General features: G+C 35.0%; 2 protein-coding genes across 2 annotated transcripts; one reads left to right on the top strand and one right to left on the bottom strand.

Annotated features, from left to right (window-relative positions):
- Window positions 1-586: 586 nt before the first annotated feature.
- LOC141836294 (uncharacterized) lies at window positions 587-3,274 on the bottom strand. Its single transcript, XM_074723751.1, has 2 exons — window positions 2,921-3,274; window positions 587-1,287 (listed from the first exon to the last, which is right to left on the bottom strand). The coding sequence occupies exons 1-2, from the start codon at window positions 3,198-3,200 to the stop codon at window positions 911-913; spliced, it is 657 nt and encodes a 218-aa protein (XP_074579852.1). The 5' UTR covers window positions 3,201-3,274; the 3' UTR covers window positions 587-910.
- A 2,865-nt stretch (window positions 3,275-6,139) lies between these two features.
- LOC141835882 (acyl-coenzyme A oxidase 3, peroxisomal-like) lies at window positions 6,140-12,293 on the top strand. The gene is made up of 13 exons (XM_074723274.1): window positions 6,140-6,685; window positions 9,372-9,489; window positions 9,574-9,681; window positions 9,834-10,006; window positions 10,135-10,234; window positions 10,396-10,470; window positions 10,559-10,689; window positions 10,797-10,932; window positions 11,012-11,131; window positions 11,211-11,357; window positions 11,433-11,537; window positions 11,624-11,725; window positions 11,872-12,293. Exons 1-13 carry the CDS (start codon window positions 6,201-6,203, stop codon window positions 12,121-12,123), a joined length of 2,052 nt encoding a protein of 683 aa, XP_074579375.1. The 5' UTR covers window positions 6,140-6,200; the 3' UTR covers window positions 12,124-12,293.
- Window positions 12,294-16,193: the final 3,900 nt, after the last annotated feature.

Raw genomic sequence — 16,193 nt, 5'->3', positions numbered from 1 at the left:
TAGAGAAGGAAAATTGAGAAGTTATCATTAACCACGACCTACAGCTTGGGAAAAGATATTATCTCTGCTATTTCATATGTGAAGAGATAAATCAAGAAGCTACAGTTGATAATGACAAAGAAGGATATCTATAATTACCCCAATATGAAATAATTGAACATGTCTAATAATTATTATATAGATGTAACTGTTACAATTTAATATCTATTATTACACAGTTATAAGTACTACAACTACAATAATTTTTATTAACATATATTTGACTAATTGATTATTTTATATTTTACAAGATAAAACCCAGTAACAAATTAACATTAAAATTAAAAAAAGTAATGCGTAGGTACAAATACAATTCAACCATAGGCTGGTTTCAATTTTAATTACCTGGTTATTCGGTTTGGTTTGGCATTAAAAAATCAATGTAGAAAAATTTAATTATATCGAATTAGGTTTGTTCTAGCTCAGTTTAAATCGATATTTTAAAGGAAAAAAAGATATAGTTGATTTAGACACTTATTCTCACTGTCGTGGCTTAAAAATATTGATCTCGTACTTTTCTTGAAAATGATCTATTCACACCGACTACTACAGTTAAAAGTGCCATAGTATTATGTTGACAGACTAATCCCCAAAGTTCTTTCCACCAGATCCCTCAACACAATTTTTCCTTCCAAATAAAACAGCATACTTCAGTTAGAGATTGAACACTGTGCTCTAAGTTTCCTCCCAGTCATCTTACCGCTGCACCGTAATCCGGAGGCCGGATCTTTAATTACTTCCACATTAATCAACATTATTTCTTCAGGGAAATTATCAACACAAGTCCTCTAAGGGAGCAACACAATGAGGAGTAAAACTGTTGTATGATAGCAATTCAGTTGTCTCCTCAGTAATTCCACATTCTTCAGTTTCAGGCAACTTTCTGGCTATCATGCATTTGCTTCTCGATTGAATGTATTTGGTTGTGGAGGTTCTGATTGTCCTCCAAGAGACGGTCATATTCGATAAGCAAATCTTCGGATTGTTTCTTGAGAGCTTCTACCTTCAGTTCTGCAGCTTTTGCTTCCTCCGTCCTCTCCCGTGTCTCTAACTTTAGTTGTTTCACTTGTTGATTCAGATTCGCAATTTCTGCATCCCGCGCCTTCATCTCATCAGCAACCCCACCTTTTGCTTCTTCTAGAGACCTGTTTTGTTTCACGACCGGCTCCATGCTCTTTCTTAGCCCACGAAGTTCTCTAACGTAATGGTGTAAACGGTCGATTATTAGGGCAAGGAAAAGAGAATAGCCTGCATCACACAGATATAACTTAGCATCATCTAATACAATAAGTTGTTTTGTCAAGAGTGCAACTTGAAGAGAGAAAAAGAGATGTCAGTTCAAGTAAATGTATTAATGATTCCAAAGATGCCTTTTGTCTGAAATCAACAAGAGGTGCTCATTTGCTGATCGATAGCATGGATGTTTGGGACACGGAAATTAAAAACAAGCAAACACACCAGGAATATCAAAGATTTAGTAGGTTTGACTGTGCAAGTATACAGCAGAAACATACATCGAGCTATAGTTATTTTCATGGCTTTTATATATTAGTTCACTGGTACTATTAATCTTTTCACTTTGCATTATGTCATGAAAGTCAATAGCAATTTTATTTTCTACTTATAGAACTACCATTCATTCCAAATTTCCTTGAAAATGTGTTCTAACCTCATAATGGTCTTGTAGATCTTGCAATAATCCAACAACAATAGTTGCACTATCGTCATAAGAGAATCTTTTATCGCACAGGCAACCAAGGTTTCCTACTAATGATCATCCCAATAAATTACCTATCGGCTTTGCAGGTTGTCTTTGGATTACACATGACAAAAATGTATTAATGAAACAAAAATCTTTGCACAAGAGATTTTGACCAATGCAAGGGGCGGCGAAAGTTATGGCTCGCAATGTTAGCTGAAGTCAGGATACAGTAATATCCAGATAAGTTCTCCTTCAACACTCATGTCAAGTTGCAATGTACACCTCCATACAAATGAATAGGTTTTAAATTCATATTAGATACTAATACACTCTCAATAAAGATGGTTGCTTAAAGCTACTAAAAGTAAGATAATATAAATCATTTAAGGGCTATAAAAGTCACTAATAACAGTTTTCTGCTTATCTACTGAATCACATAATTAATAACTATAAATTCCCAAGTAAAAAGTTAATTCCTTTTCTGAAAAAAGTTAGGTTACTTTTTGTGAGAACTTTAAAAGAAAACATATCATGAATTAGGAACAAGATGACTATGCTCAGCTAGGCATTTAGCAACAAGTCTTGCGCATTTTGACGAAGACATTCAATGATCAGCGTTGATCTTTGGTGAACGATAACTTGGAAACTTATTCCACAATTTACATTACATGGATTTTCCATCAGTTTCCTTTCTCACTTCATCTCAAGTAAAATTTAATATTCCTTAACTGATGATGGTGAAACAATAAAGCTCTAAATATGATCAACTATATGACTCTTGATTACCAACGTCACACGACCAATCATGCTATAGCAGCGGTGAACCCACAAAGATTCCCTATCCCTTCAACATCCATATCATCTCCGATTGCTGAATTGCTCATTCCAAGTCTAGCGATCTTGGCATAAAAATTTTAAGCAACAATAGACGCATATCATTTGTGCAACTATGACCTTTGAGATATTTTTTAGTGTTTGAAATCATATAAAACAATCAGGGAGAATATCCATAAAAATTCCAATTTCTTCTCGAGGGTTAAAAGCATCGTTGTTTTCTTACGATTAGAATATTTCCAAACACCCGATCGATGATCACAATAAATATGCTCATGATGAACACCGAAACACGACCATAAAGACAGTGAAACAAGAAAGATCTAGGTGGTAGAGACTATGTACCCATGAGGGAGGCTTCGAGGAGGTGGCGGCTCGTGAGGACCTGGTCGGTGGGGGTGAGTCCGAGCTCGTCGGATCGGCTGCGGATCTTGACGATGCTGTAGAGGCTGGAGCTGAGGACGACGAGGACGGTGCCAGCGACGGTCTTCACCATGACCGGGCCGCGGCCGCGCTTGAGGCGGTCGAGGGCAAGAATGACGAGCTTGCGGAGCGGCGTCTTGAAGAGAAGTGACAACGCCACCGCTACCTCCGCGGTCAGCACCGCAAACAGAAGCTGGATCATCTTCCTCCCCCAAATCGGATCGCGAGCAGCAAGCAAGAAGAGGAAATGGATCTATTCGAGGGACTTCAACGACTCTGCCGACGGAAGAAATATATTTATATACAGGATTTGTGATTCAAGGGGAAGAAATAGACTCGCCTTCGAAAAGAAATAAAAAAATAAAAAACAAAATATATGGAAAATTTGCATTTTACCCTATTTTTTTTACGTTCTTTTTCAATGCCCCCTCAAAATTATAAAATCATAAAAGTGATCCTAGAATTTGATATGATCAACAAATAAGGTGACAAAGGTTTAACGAGAGCTCTAGTTTGTCTCTACATGATAAAAAAAAATAACTAAAAAATTCTTTAAAAAATAATAATAACAATAATAATAAGGGATCAAACCTTTACAATCCATCTTTGAAAGACTCTAGCTCCCCGGCTCAACAAACCCTCTTCTATGTCATCTAGAAAATTTTCAAAAAAGCTCTCAAATCCTGGCGAAGTCAGGCAATACTTTCCTGCGTCGTGATCAACTGTAGTTTCTCGATTTACCTTCTCATAAATGGTCGTGGGACCGACTATGTGGGACTGCTAAAGTGATGGATTCCATCTTTTTTTATAGAATAAAAAAGTTTCAAAAAAGCTCTCGAGACTATGGTGTGATGGTAATAGATGACAGTAGGGTCGTAAACAAAATAAGTCAAGCTAAGTTAAGTTTTATAATATTCAAGTTAGTCAAGAAAATCTAAAATGAACTGAACTATTGAAATGATTATTCAAGTTTGACTTGATTTTTTTTTATGAGATTAAGTTTGGTTTAAATTTGACTTGAACTTGGTTCGTTTAAATGTTATCAAACTCTTAATTCAAATTTGTTTGATTGTTTAAAATTTTTATATTTTAAACTTATTTTAGTTGGTTATTGAGCTTGTTTGTTCATTTTAAATTTTTATTTATTTATTTAATATGTTAATAAGAGTTTTATTGATGAACATGATTCATGAACATTGACGAGTTAAACATTTATCATACATGTTCAAATTTATTCGTGTAGTTTAATGAGTTTTTAAACTTGTTCATGTAATTGATTTTGTGTGTATTGAACAAACATAAACAAACTTTTACCAAATCAAACACCATGCTTATTCATGAACATTCATTTACCATCCTAGATGGAACAAGCTCCATGGACAACGAGAGTTCAAATCTTTCCTGGAGCTTATTACACCTAGGAAGTTTGAAAACTTTGTGACTTTGGGTCATCCACTAGGATCCATCTATGCTTCTCGATTTAGAAATTTCACATTATTGAAGGGGAGGGTGAAAAATGTATGTCTTTCATAGGATAGGAAGGGAGTTACATCAAGAGGTATATTATTCTATGCAATCTCACTTTTATTATTCTCTTCTTTAAGGTTTGACTTGAACATAGGAGTCTTGTTGAGGTCCGTCTCGATCCCCTTCTAACTTTCTTATTGTGAGCACATGATATTAAAAGTTTGGAGGTCATCCTAATCCTTGTGCGACAGCCAACCTCTCATTGTTCCACAAGTGCCATCGACCTATCAATATTTTTCATTCATCTTCAGTCCATCCTGATCTTAACTGGATCAATCGTTCTCTTCATATTCTTCACTTTCATTATCATCATCATCATCATTTAAGAGTGAGGAAGAATCACTTTGATCATATGGTGAAAAGAATTTGCAAGAAAAATAGAAATTCGAGTAGTAAGCGAAACTAAAGAGTTATTCAAAGGGAAAAAGAGTAAAAAGGAAAATAAGAGGGTAGTTCGGTATTTCAATTGCAACCACGTTAAGGGAAGATGTTCAAATTCGTACAAAAGCCGAAAGGGAAAAGAACAAGAAAATTTGAAAGTAAAGAGCTGATGTCTAAGGGCATCTCCAATGGTTAGAGTTCTAAATATTTTGTTTTAGATGATTGGAAATGCCCTTAGATATCAATTGTCTCTTTAGATGAAAGTAAAGAGCTGATGTCTAAGGGCATCCCTTAGCTGATGTCTAAGGGCATCTCCAATGGAACAAGAAAATTGTCTCCATGATAATTGTCTAACAGCCACCTACAAGTTTATACAATTCGCACTAATGGCAATTTATGATGGAGTGTTTTCCAAGCCATGAAGGAGGGGTTCTAGCGCTAGCCAAGGGGGATAATGAGTTAAACTCTCCCTTAATAGATGAATTTTAGATACAATTTCTACCTTAACAAAATCAAGAATAAACATTTAAGATCAACTTATTCCTACCACCATTAGATGAATCACATGAAAATGATCGACTTTGAGTCGAGAAACTCGAGTCATAAATAGTGAATGTAAAGGAGTTCCTCGAAAAATTTACCATTGATGGTTCAAAAAGCTTGAATATAATTACTGAGAGTCACAAGGTAAATTATAAATAGAGCTTGGAATAGACATTTGGTATTGTGATTTATCTAAAGCAACCCAGATTGCGCATTTGAATCATTGGAAGAAAATTCTTACAAATACCTGTGATTTAGATGAAAATTTCTGCAAATACATCGAAGCTGGAAATCGACACCATTGCTCCGGGGACTTAATTACTTTTGAATCATAATCTGTCTTACAGCGACACCATGGCCTAGGGACGGTACTGTGATTTATCTAGATCGATTTTGAAGTGGACATTAGAGAATCACTTATACACTTATAGTAGACATTATCATTTTTTTTTGCAACAATAATTGTTTATCACAATGTAATTTACACTTTTTTGTCCGACAATAAATGTCTTCCAATAAATTGTGAAGTTATTTCATTGCTTTTCTTATTTTTAGATAAAGGTATGACTTTTTTTAATTGATTAATTTTGAAAGTGATATTAAAAAATTTCCATATTAGTAAATAAAGCAATGCAAACGATGAAGTCTCCACCGACAACCAATAGAGTTGTTAACGAGGGGTTGGCCGTTGAACGAAGCTATTTGAGCATCGTGACTTACCTAACCGTCTCTCTTCATCGGCGGTGGAGCCATGGATCCTCCCTCTTCTGCCGCTCGTCGAGCTTCTGTTATCGCTGGCCACCTCCTCGGCCCCTATCGATGGCTCGCCGACTGCTGCCCTTCCCCCGTCACGCCCTCCCCGTGTCTCAACTACTCCCCACCCGACCTCTCCGAGAAGCCGCCGGCTTTCGACGTGGCAGCGCTGCGTCGGATCCTGGACGGCCACCACCACGAGGCGCGGGACTGGATGTTCCATCTGATGGAGCAGAGCCCTCTCTTTTGCTCCCGCCGCCGCGGAGAGGTCGCCTTCGTCGCGCCGGATTACAACCAGACCAAAGAGCAGCAGCGCGCGGCCACGATGCGGCGGATCGAGTACCTGCTCGGTCAAGGAGTGTTCGAAGGGTGGTTCACGGGGAGCGACCCGGAAGCAGCCATGAGGAAGTTCGCGTTGTTCGAGTGCATCGCCGTCTTCGATCACTCCCTCTCCACAAAATTAGGTGTCCATTACTTTCTATGGTAAGACGTGCAATGTTAATTGTTGGAATTAGATCTATATTCTTGTATTTCCAGTTACGAGTTCTTATTCGGTTTATAGAATTCACACGGCTTAGGATTTACAAGTTCTTGTTACATTGGTATCAGAGCCTGTACCTGCACGGTTTATTACTTTTAAGATTTCATATAATACTCAAAAGGATAAGTGGATATTAAATGAACTTATAGCTCAATGAGTGCAAGAAGAGGAGAGACTAAGGCGTGAGACACCTGAAAGTGTTCACTTAGCATCGGATTCCCAAGGTTTAAGTAACAAGCAAAAAATGATCAATAACAAAGGAAAGGGAAAATATACTGCAGATTTTGAGAGTTTTGACCGTAAGGAGCAAAAGAAACAAGATAAGGAGTCCACTTGTTACTTTTGTTAGAAGAAAGGTCATATGAAGAAAGATTACCCCAAATACGCCAAATGACGTGTAAAGAAGGGTAAACTTCATAACTTTGTTAGTTCAAAAGTTAATTTGGCTATTGTACTCACTAACTCTTGGTGGATAGATATCGGTACTACTATTCACATAAGTGTCATTATGCAGGGTTGTCTTAGGAGTCGTCTTCCGATTGATTGTGAAAGATACATCTATACGGGAAATGAAAAAAAGATTAAAGTCGAATCGATTAGTGTTTTTAGGCTTTGTTTAAGAACTAATGTCTTTCTGGATTTAGAAAATACATTTATTGTACCATCTTTTTGACGGAATTTAATTTCAATTTCTTGTTTGGACAAATTAAGTTATGCTTGTTTATTTGAAAATGAAATTTTCAATATTTTCTATAATTCAGTGTTGGTTGGCAATGATTTCTTGGTTGATAAACTTTATAAATTAAATACTATAACTTCTATTGTTGACAACGTAATTATGCATAGTATAGGTATAAAACGTGAATTGACTGATGAAAATTCATCCATGTTGTGGCATAGGCGTTTGGAACATATATCCAGACAACGTCTAGAAAGACTAATGTCACATGGAAATCTTGATTCTCTTGACATGTCAGATTTTGACAATATTAAATCAGGGATGATGATAAGGGAATGGATACATCTATTAAACTCAAAGGAGTATCTCAACGTCTAATGATAAAGTCGTTGGTGTTGGTCATCCTAAAGGGATGAGTCCATCCACCAAAAGGGTACCTTGATAGCTGAAGGATTGTTGCAAATTTTAAAAGGACACAATCCAAGTTATCATTCGGATGCCCTAGTGGGTTGAGCCATTGATTTATTGATAAGCTTATTGACTGAGCTTGAACTTGTTGGATCAATTTTTTCATATTTCATCCAAACAGATCTCACATTGTGTTTTTTTGGACAGTGTCCCATCATTAGTTAATAAATCCTCTATTAGCAGCTACAAAAGGAAATCCAGGTATAATCATGTATACTGGCCAATTCAGGATTGGTTGATGTAGAGATTAGACCTAACATATTCTCCATCATATCTTCTTAGACAACCAAGAGACAGAAAAGGAATCAGGGGGATAGTTAATAGATTAAATGTGAGAGGTAATTAATAAAGAAAACACATACTGGAGTTCATTATCTTCCATTTCAAATTATTATATATGATGCTGAACCAGCCCCAGAGCCCAACAATCTCATACAGAGAACAAATCACAAAGATAAAATACTATTAAACTAGAGATTGATTTAGATGAGGTTTAGAGGGTCCTCTTTATAAATTGGAAAATGGCTCATTCACTCAACTTATTCTCCTAAATTCAGAGTGTGAGTTTACTCAGTTAATTATGACTAGTAAAAGATAATAATAGGTCTTACAATTTTTTTAAACTACTTTACAACCTAAAAATATCTACTGAATTATTCTCCATGCCAAGAACTGGGCTCCATCACGAGAAAACTAAAAATCTTGATCAAGTCTTCCATTATTGAGCATAACCGTAGAGTGATCAATCAAGGGGTATCTCTAGGGAATTTGACTCTAAAGCTAGTTGGATCTAAAGAACATTTCTGGTGTCATCTATTGAAGCTTGTCTTCTATGATCCAAGTGTTATCTATTTTCAAGTATCCTTATTTGAATGGTTCCATCAGGAGCTAGCATTATCTGCGTATCAACTATGTGTTCATCATGAGGTAGTGATTATAATGTGGAAGAGAGTCATGGCATTGGATTTGAAGGATTCCAACATATGGGTAAACCAACAGCCAAGGTAAAGGGCTCTAATCCCAACTGATGCAACACGCAACACCAGGAGCTAACAATTTTACACACAAAACATCCTCACAGAGAAAATATAGTTAAACTGAAGATTAATTTACATGAGGGTTTGAGGGCCCTTTTTATAGCTTGAAAAATGACTTATTTTCGTAACCATGCTTCTAAAAACAGGGTCTAAATTTACCCATTAGTTATAACTAGTAAAGTCATGATAATGGGTCTTACAAAACAGAATTTTGAAGAACCCAAAACCTAAACATCTATTTCATTACCATTAGTTGTTTCTGTTGGAACATATATATCTTTCACAGTGTATATGTTAGTTATGCCACATGTGCCATAGTGGTAGTTGCTACTTTGGCTGAAATCTTGAAAAGCCTTTGACTAACCAACTCTATTATTAATGTTACTATTTCATTGTTGTACCTAGTCTTCATGTCTTCATTGTAGTAAATTGATTTTATTATAGGGGAGGTGCGATCAAATTTTTTGGCACAAAGCGTCATCATGACAAATGGCTGAATGCTTCTGAGAATTTTCAGGTTAAGGGATGCTTTGCAATGACTGAGTTGGGACATGGAAGTAATGTACGCTGTATATCCAAGTTGAATATGTTTGTTGTAACAATTTTTCAGAGTCTCTTTTATTGGGTTTGACTTTTTCTTTTGAAGGTTAGAGGAATTGAAACGATAGCCACTTATGATATTGATACAAGCGAGTTCGTGATAAACACACCTTGCGAGTCAGCTCAAAAGTATTGGATAGGAGGAGCTGCTAATGTATGAAAAATGCTTGTTTCTTAGTACTAATAAATTGTCTACAAGCCAAAAGGGGTCTTTTTCTTTGTTCAAGTTAAATATGAGTAGGGTTTATCTTTACCTGCTGTATTTGACATCCATCTAATGATCTTGTTAACCCACCATTTCATCAGCATTCGACGCACACAATAATCTTCTCTCAACTCCATATAAATGGAGCCAACCAAGGGGTCCATGCATTTATTGCACAAATTCGTGATAATGAAGGAAACATTTGCCCCAATGTTCGTATTGCTGATTGTGGTCACAAAATTGGGTTAAATGGCGTTGACAATGGCCGCATCTGGTGAGGATGTACATTTTTTTTCTTTTTTCTTTTTTGTTATACCAGGTATCCAGCTGGTGAGAATGTACAGTTGATGCTAGAATTTATTGTTGAAAACTGCTTCTTAGTGTCTTCAATTACTTTTGCAGGTTTGATAATATTAGAATCCCTCGTGAGAATTTGCTTAACTCAGTTGCTGATGTATTACCTGATGGGCGATATGTTAGCTCCATAAAAGACCCAGATCAGGTGACAACAATTGTTATGATCATCATATTTGTTCTATTCCAACTTGTATTGAAACAGTAACATTTTCTTGGAAGAAATGGTGAAAATATGTGATATTTTCATTGCAAAGGTTCCGTATATATGGTGTATGTCCTGCTTGAGATATTGCATTTCTGTTTCAGAGGTTTGCAGCTTTTTTGGCCCCACTAACATCGGGGCGTGTGAATATCGCAGCAACTGCAGTTTATATATCAAAGGTGCACTTGCTAATTATGCTTAACAGCTAGTTAACTATTTTGATGCTCTGAAACTGAGATAAGATTGTTATGCATAATTATTTGTTAGGTTGGTTTAGCTATTGCTGTGAGATATGCTTTGACAAGGAGAGTTTTCTCCATAACGGCTGATGGCCCTGAAGTCTTGTTGCTAGACTATCCTGCTCATCAACGACGGCTCTTGCCGCTCGTTGCGAAAACGTAATTCCCATTAATCCGTCATATCCTACCTCAACAGACTTTGATATGAATTTTTTGGTAACAAAGAAATCCTCTAATGTCAATTTTCATCTTTTCCTATTGTGAAGCTGTGCGATGAGTCTTGCAGCCAATTTCTTAAAAAGACTATATGTCGATAGGACACCAGAGAGTAATAAAAGTGTTCACATTTATTCTAGTGCTCTCAAAGCTACACTCACATGGAATAACATTAGAGTACTTCAGGTTTGCTCACCTCAGCACGACTGCTTTATTTTCTCTCAGGAATTTTTTTCTCAAGTCAGGATGCTATTACCTTTCATAGGAGTGTCGCGAAGCCTGTGGCGGGCAAGGTTTGAAAACAGAAAACCGCATTGGGATTCTGAAAGCTGAGTTTGATGTCCAGAGCACCTTTGAGGGAGATAATAATGTACTAATGCAACAGGTACTGAAGTAATGTTTTCTTTCTACGACCATCTATTCAGTAGATGCACATCAAACTAAGATTAGAACGATTGAAACAGGTTAGCAAAGCACTCCTTGCAGAATATATAGCAGCAAATAAGAGGAGGCACCCATTCAGAGGCCTGGGGCTGGAACACATGAATGATCCTTGCCCCGTCATTGAAGCTAATCCAACAAGCTCTACTCTTAGAAGCACCGAGTTCCAGGTAGGAACTTAACTGTGTTATGCATACTTCATTAATTTTTAAAGTAAAGATGCATTAAACATTTCAATCATGTAGCTCAATATCTTTTGCTTGAGGGAGAGAGATTTGCTCACGCGGTATGCTAGTGAAGTGTCTCGATATCAAGCTGATGGTGAAAGCAAAGTGAATGCAGTTCTTCTGGTACATGCTTATTGCAAATGCATTTTCTGATTTGGTTCCAATGTTTATTTCTAACGACCTATTACTCGTTGATGGACATATCACAGAGCTATCAACTTGCTGATGAATTGGCAAGGGCCTTTTCTGAGCGCACAATATTACAAATATTTATAAAGGAAGAAACAACTCGATCTCCTGGGCCGTTAAAGGTGCGTTTCTTATATATTACTAGAATCTTTTCTTTCCTCTTAGTTTGTGAACTTTAAAATGAAAAATCAAACAACCGATCATGCGGTTATCTAGCTAGTTCCTCTGTAGAAATGCTGTAGTTCTATTCAAAACGTTGTCTTTGCAGGATGTATTAGGATTGTTGAGGTCCATGTATGCTCTCACATGCGTGGAAGAAGATCCTTCGTTTCTCCGTTACGGGTACTTGTCACGCGAGGCTGCTGCTGCTACGAGAAGGGAAGTTTCAAAGCTTTGTGGTGATTTAAGGCCTCATGCGCTTTCTTTGGCCAACTCCTTTGGGATCCCTGATGCTTTCTTGAGCCCAATTGCCTTCGACTGGATTGAAGCAAATTCTTGGTCTGCTGTTGAGAATGAGTAGATTGCTTTCATGAATGAAATGAGAATAATTAGCTGCAGCTTCAGCTTTCAGATGGTCTTAGTATGCACCATGAAACTATGATCAGTTTAGTTGGCATATTGCAGGCGTTATTGTATACTTGTGATGTATGGTATTCCAGAATAATATGAATAAAATTTTAGTTATTAATATTATGTTGGCATTTAAATTTAATTCATGGTTGAAAATTAAAATTGTATTAATTCTCAAATGGTTGATTTTAATGTATGGGATCCTAATTCCTTTTACACATTGATAGACTTATACTTTAAAAGATGATTCTTTTAAAATAATAAATAGACTTATCTTTAAAACTACAATTTTTTAAAATTATTGAATATTTCAACACTCTTGCTCAAATTGGTGAATAGAATTTTATATTTTCGACTTCTGATTTGTTTGTTTATTTAGTCAGGTTTGTTTGTTTGTTTGTCTAGTCTAGTTTTGATTATGGGGTGATTTTTGGCTTTAGGGGTTTTGTTTTGGGTTTTGGTTTTTATTCTGATTAGTTTTAGTGCTAGAGTTTTTTATTTTAGATTTTAGTTTTGGCAATTTACCGAATCACTTAGGTAAAGTTTAAAATGCAAAGCAAGTAGGTAAGTTTCAAAATTATTAAATCACATAGATATTTCCTCTTTTACTCTTGGTCTCTTCTGCCTTACTGTTGCCAATTGATTGACATATTTAATCTGTCAATATATTCAGAATGGTTCTGTGACGTGAATGATTCCACCAATCGATTGTTAGTAACAGTAACTTGATTGGAAATCAATTGAAAAAATTATATCTCAATATCAATATATTTAATATTTAAAACATAGGTGTATTAAGGAGACTTAGACGAATACAAAGATCTTGATTTGGAGCAATTCAAAATTCTCTAGGTCCATCAGTCAATTTCATCTGAAAGTGACTGATGGACCTAGAGAACTCTAAATAACTCCAAATCAAGACTTTTGTACTAATTTAAGTTTTCTTAATACATCTATGCCTTCAAATATCAATGTGATACATTACATTGAGAGTAATGATTTTTTCAACTCATTTTCGATATGAAAAATTATATCAAATGTTCATTATTCATTATAAGTACTATGACAATGATATTTACTAATCGATACCACAAATGACTTCCTAGGACTCTCCTTTATCAAATATCAAATTTTTTATTTTCTGAATGACATAGGTCCATCAGTCGATTTCGTTCAAAAGTGGCTGATGGACCTAGAGAATTCTAAATCACTCTAAACCAAGACTTTTGCACTCGATTAAGTCTCCTTAATACATTTATACTCTCAAACATTAATGTGATACACTATATTGAGAGTAGTTAATCCTTAATACATCTCTCAAACATTTAAGGGTATCTATGCCCTCAAACATTGATGCAATACACTATATTGAGAGTAGTAATTTTTTAAATTTATTTTCGATCGAGTTATTGTTACCAATCGATTACTACAATGTAGCAATGGATTGGTGGAATGTATTCACGTCCACAGAACCATTTTGAATCGATTGACAGATTTAATAATCGATTGTTATAGCTAGTGTAATAATCGATTGATAATAGTAACTCGATTAAAAATGAGTTAAAAAAATACTATTCTCGATATAATGTATCACATCGATGTTTGAGAGCATAGATGTATTAAGAAGACTTAGACGAGTACATCGGTATTTGTTTGAAATAATTTAGAGTTCTCTAGGTCTATCAGTCACTTTTGGCAAAATCGACTAATGGACCTAAGTCATTTAGAAAATCAAAAATTTGATATTGTCCAATAAAGGAGAGTACTAGGAAGTCATTGTGGTGTCAATTAGTGAGTATTATCGTCATAACACTTATAATGAATAATGAGCATTTGATATAATTTTTTTATGCCGAGAACGAGTTAAAAAAATATCACTGCTCTCAATATAGTGTATCATATCAATGTTTGAGGGCATAAATATATTAAGGAAACTTAAACGAGTACAAAAGTCTTGGTTGGGAGTGATTCGGAGTTCTCTAGATCCATCAATCACTTTCTGACGAAACCAACTGATGGACCTAAAGAACTCTGAATCACTCCAACCAAGACCTTTGTATTCGTCTAAGTCTTCTTAATACACCTAGCCCTTAAACATCAATGTGATATATTATATTAAGAACAGTGATTTTTTCAATACATTTTCAATCGAGTTAACCTTATTAATCGATTGCTACACTATAGCAATTTATTGGTGGAATGCATTTCTGTCACAGAACCATTCCGAATCGATTGGTAGAGTTATCAATTATTATTACACTGTACACTGGTAATTTGCAATCGATTGGTAACAGTAAGGCGGAAGAGATGAGGGGTAAAAGGGGAAATGACTATGTGATTTGGTAGATTTGAAACTTACCTATGTGATTTGGGTATTTCAAGACTTTACCTATGTGGTTTGGTAAATTGCCATTTTAGGTTTGTTCTAGATTCCATTTTTTTGGTTTTCATTCTATTTTAAGTTTTTTAAATAATTTTTTAAGTTAGAAGACAATTGAACTTGGTAGTTGATGCATGCTAATGGCAAGTGCATGATCGTTATTAAGTAGTAAAATTATCGTCCTCAAGGACCATGGAGTTGAGTACCAGTTTACGTGCAATGGAAGGCTATCTAGACTAATCAAATTTGAGAGAATTGTTATGAAAGCAAATGCACTAAGAAAACGGAATTAAAAGACCAGGAGAAAATCAGTTCTTGAAAAAATTCTAGGACTTCGATTTCACTATGACAATCATTGACAATGTAGTTAAAAATTTCTATTTTACCTCAATGTAGATTATACTTGAAGGTGGTCTATCTTATGGTACGTGATGTTCCCTTTTAAAAATACACCATTGTATCTATCCTAATGCAGTCCCTATTTTCATGACAGTCGAACTAGGATAAACCTCTTACACTCTATGATAGCCAATGGTACCATCGAGAGAGTTTGAACTATTTTCGTGAATAAAATCTCAAGTTTAGTTATTATAGATCCGAGATTGAAGTTCACTTTTTAGTTCTTCCTCCTCACCCTAAGATCTATGTTAACGTCCGTTAAGACATATTAACATGTTATGCATATTAACAACTAAATCAAGGATTAACATATCATACGATAAGAGAGAAGAATAACAAATTACAATTATCAAATCAACGTCGGATTACTTTCTAATCCTAGAATTAAGGAGATTACTCCACCACAATGGAAAAACAAGCCAAAGACATTATTGAAAGCATTTTGCAACTCGAAGGAAAGAAAAGTGCAAGAAAAACTCAATTTGTAGATGTTAATGACACTCTTGGATGATCTCCACGTGCTCCTCATGATAGAAATCATTCTATCTTAAACATGAACAAAAACATATTCATGTATGTAAATGCATTCTAAATATGAACAAAAATATATTCATGATTCACATTGTAGTAATTTAAAACCTACAAAAATATAATTTTTATTAAAAAATGGATGAAACATCCACAAGAATCCTCAAGTTTCATACAAGAGTTTGAGAATTATTTTACAATTTTTTTTTAATTTTAGTAAAATAGATAGTGAGTCAGATTTCAAAATTCTACGGTAGTAATTACAAAATGATCGATTTTGATCCATCAAACTGTCAATTCTGAATCGTAATCGGATTAGATTAGGATCCATGTAGGATAAATTTTTCGGTTAATATAATTTTTAATTTCTTTTTCACTCACCAAATGAGAAAATGCAATGACATTAAAAAAGCAATGATTAAAGAAATAAATAATTATCTGATTCAACTAAAGACATCCTCGCTTCATAAATAATTATCCTTTTAAAGTTGTCTCAATTATTAATTTTTATAAATTATTAATTTTTAAATAAATTTATTTATTTTTTAAAAAAAGTTATTAATTTTATCACTATCATCAAACCTATAAAATGAGATAGATCCGAGTAGGACAACTTTCGAGTTAATATATTTTTTAATTTCACTCCACGATTAGTATTATAGGCCTTCACATCACCTTTTAACAAAGTAATAGAATGTGATTCTTTAAAACAG

The sequence above is a fragment of the Curcuma longa genome, chromosome 10, assembly GCF_044706935.1.
Source record: "Curcuma longa cultivar G26 ecotype Majalengka, Jawa Barat chromosome 10, ITB_CL_G26_1.1, whole genome shotgun sequence".
Taxonomy (NCBI): domain Eukaryota; kingdom Viridiplantae; phylum Streptophyta; class Magnoliopsida; order Zingiberales; family Zingiberaceae; genus Curcuma; species Curcuma longa.
Note: the sequence above shows the minus strand (reverse complement) of the source record. Positions and strands in the feature narration are given on the sequence as shown.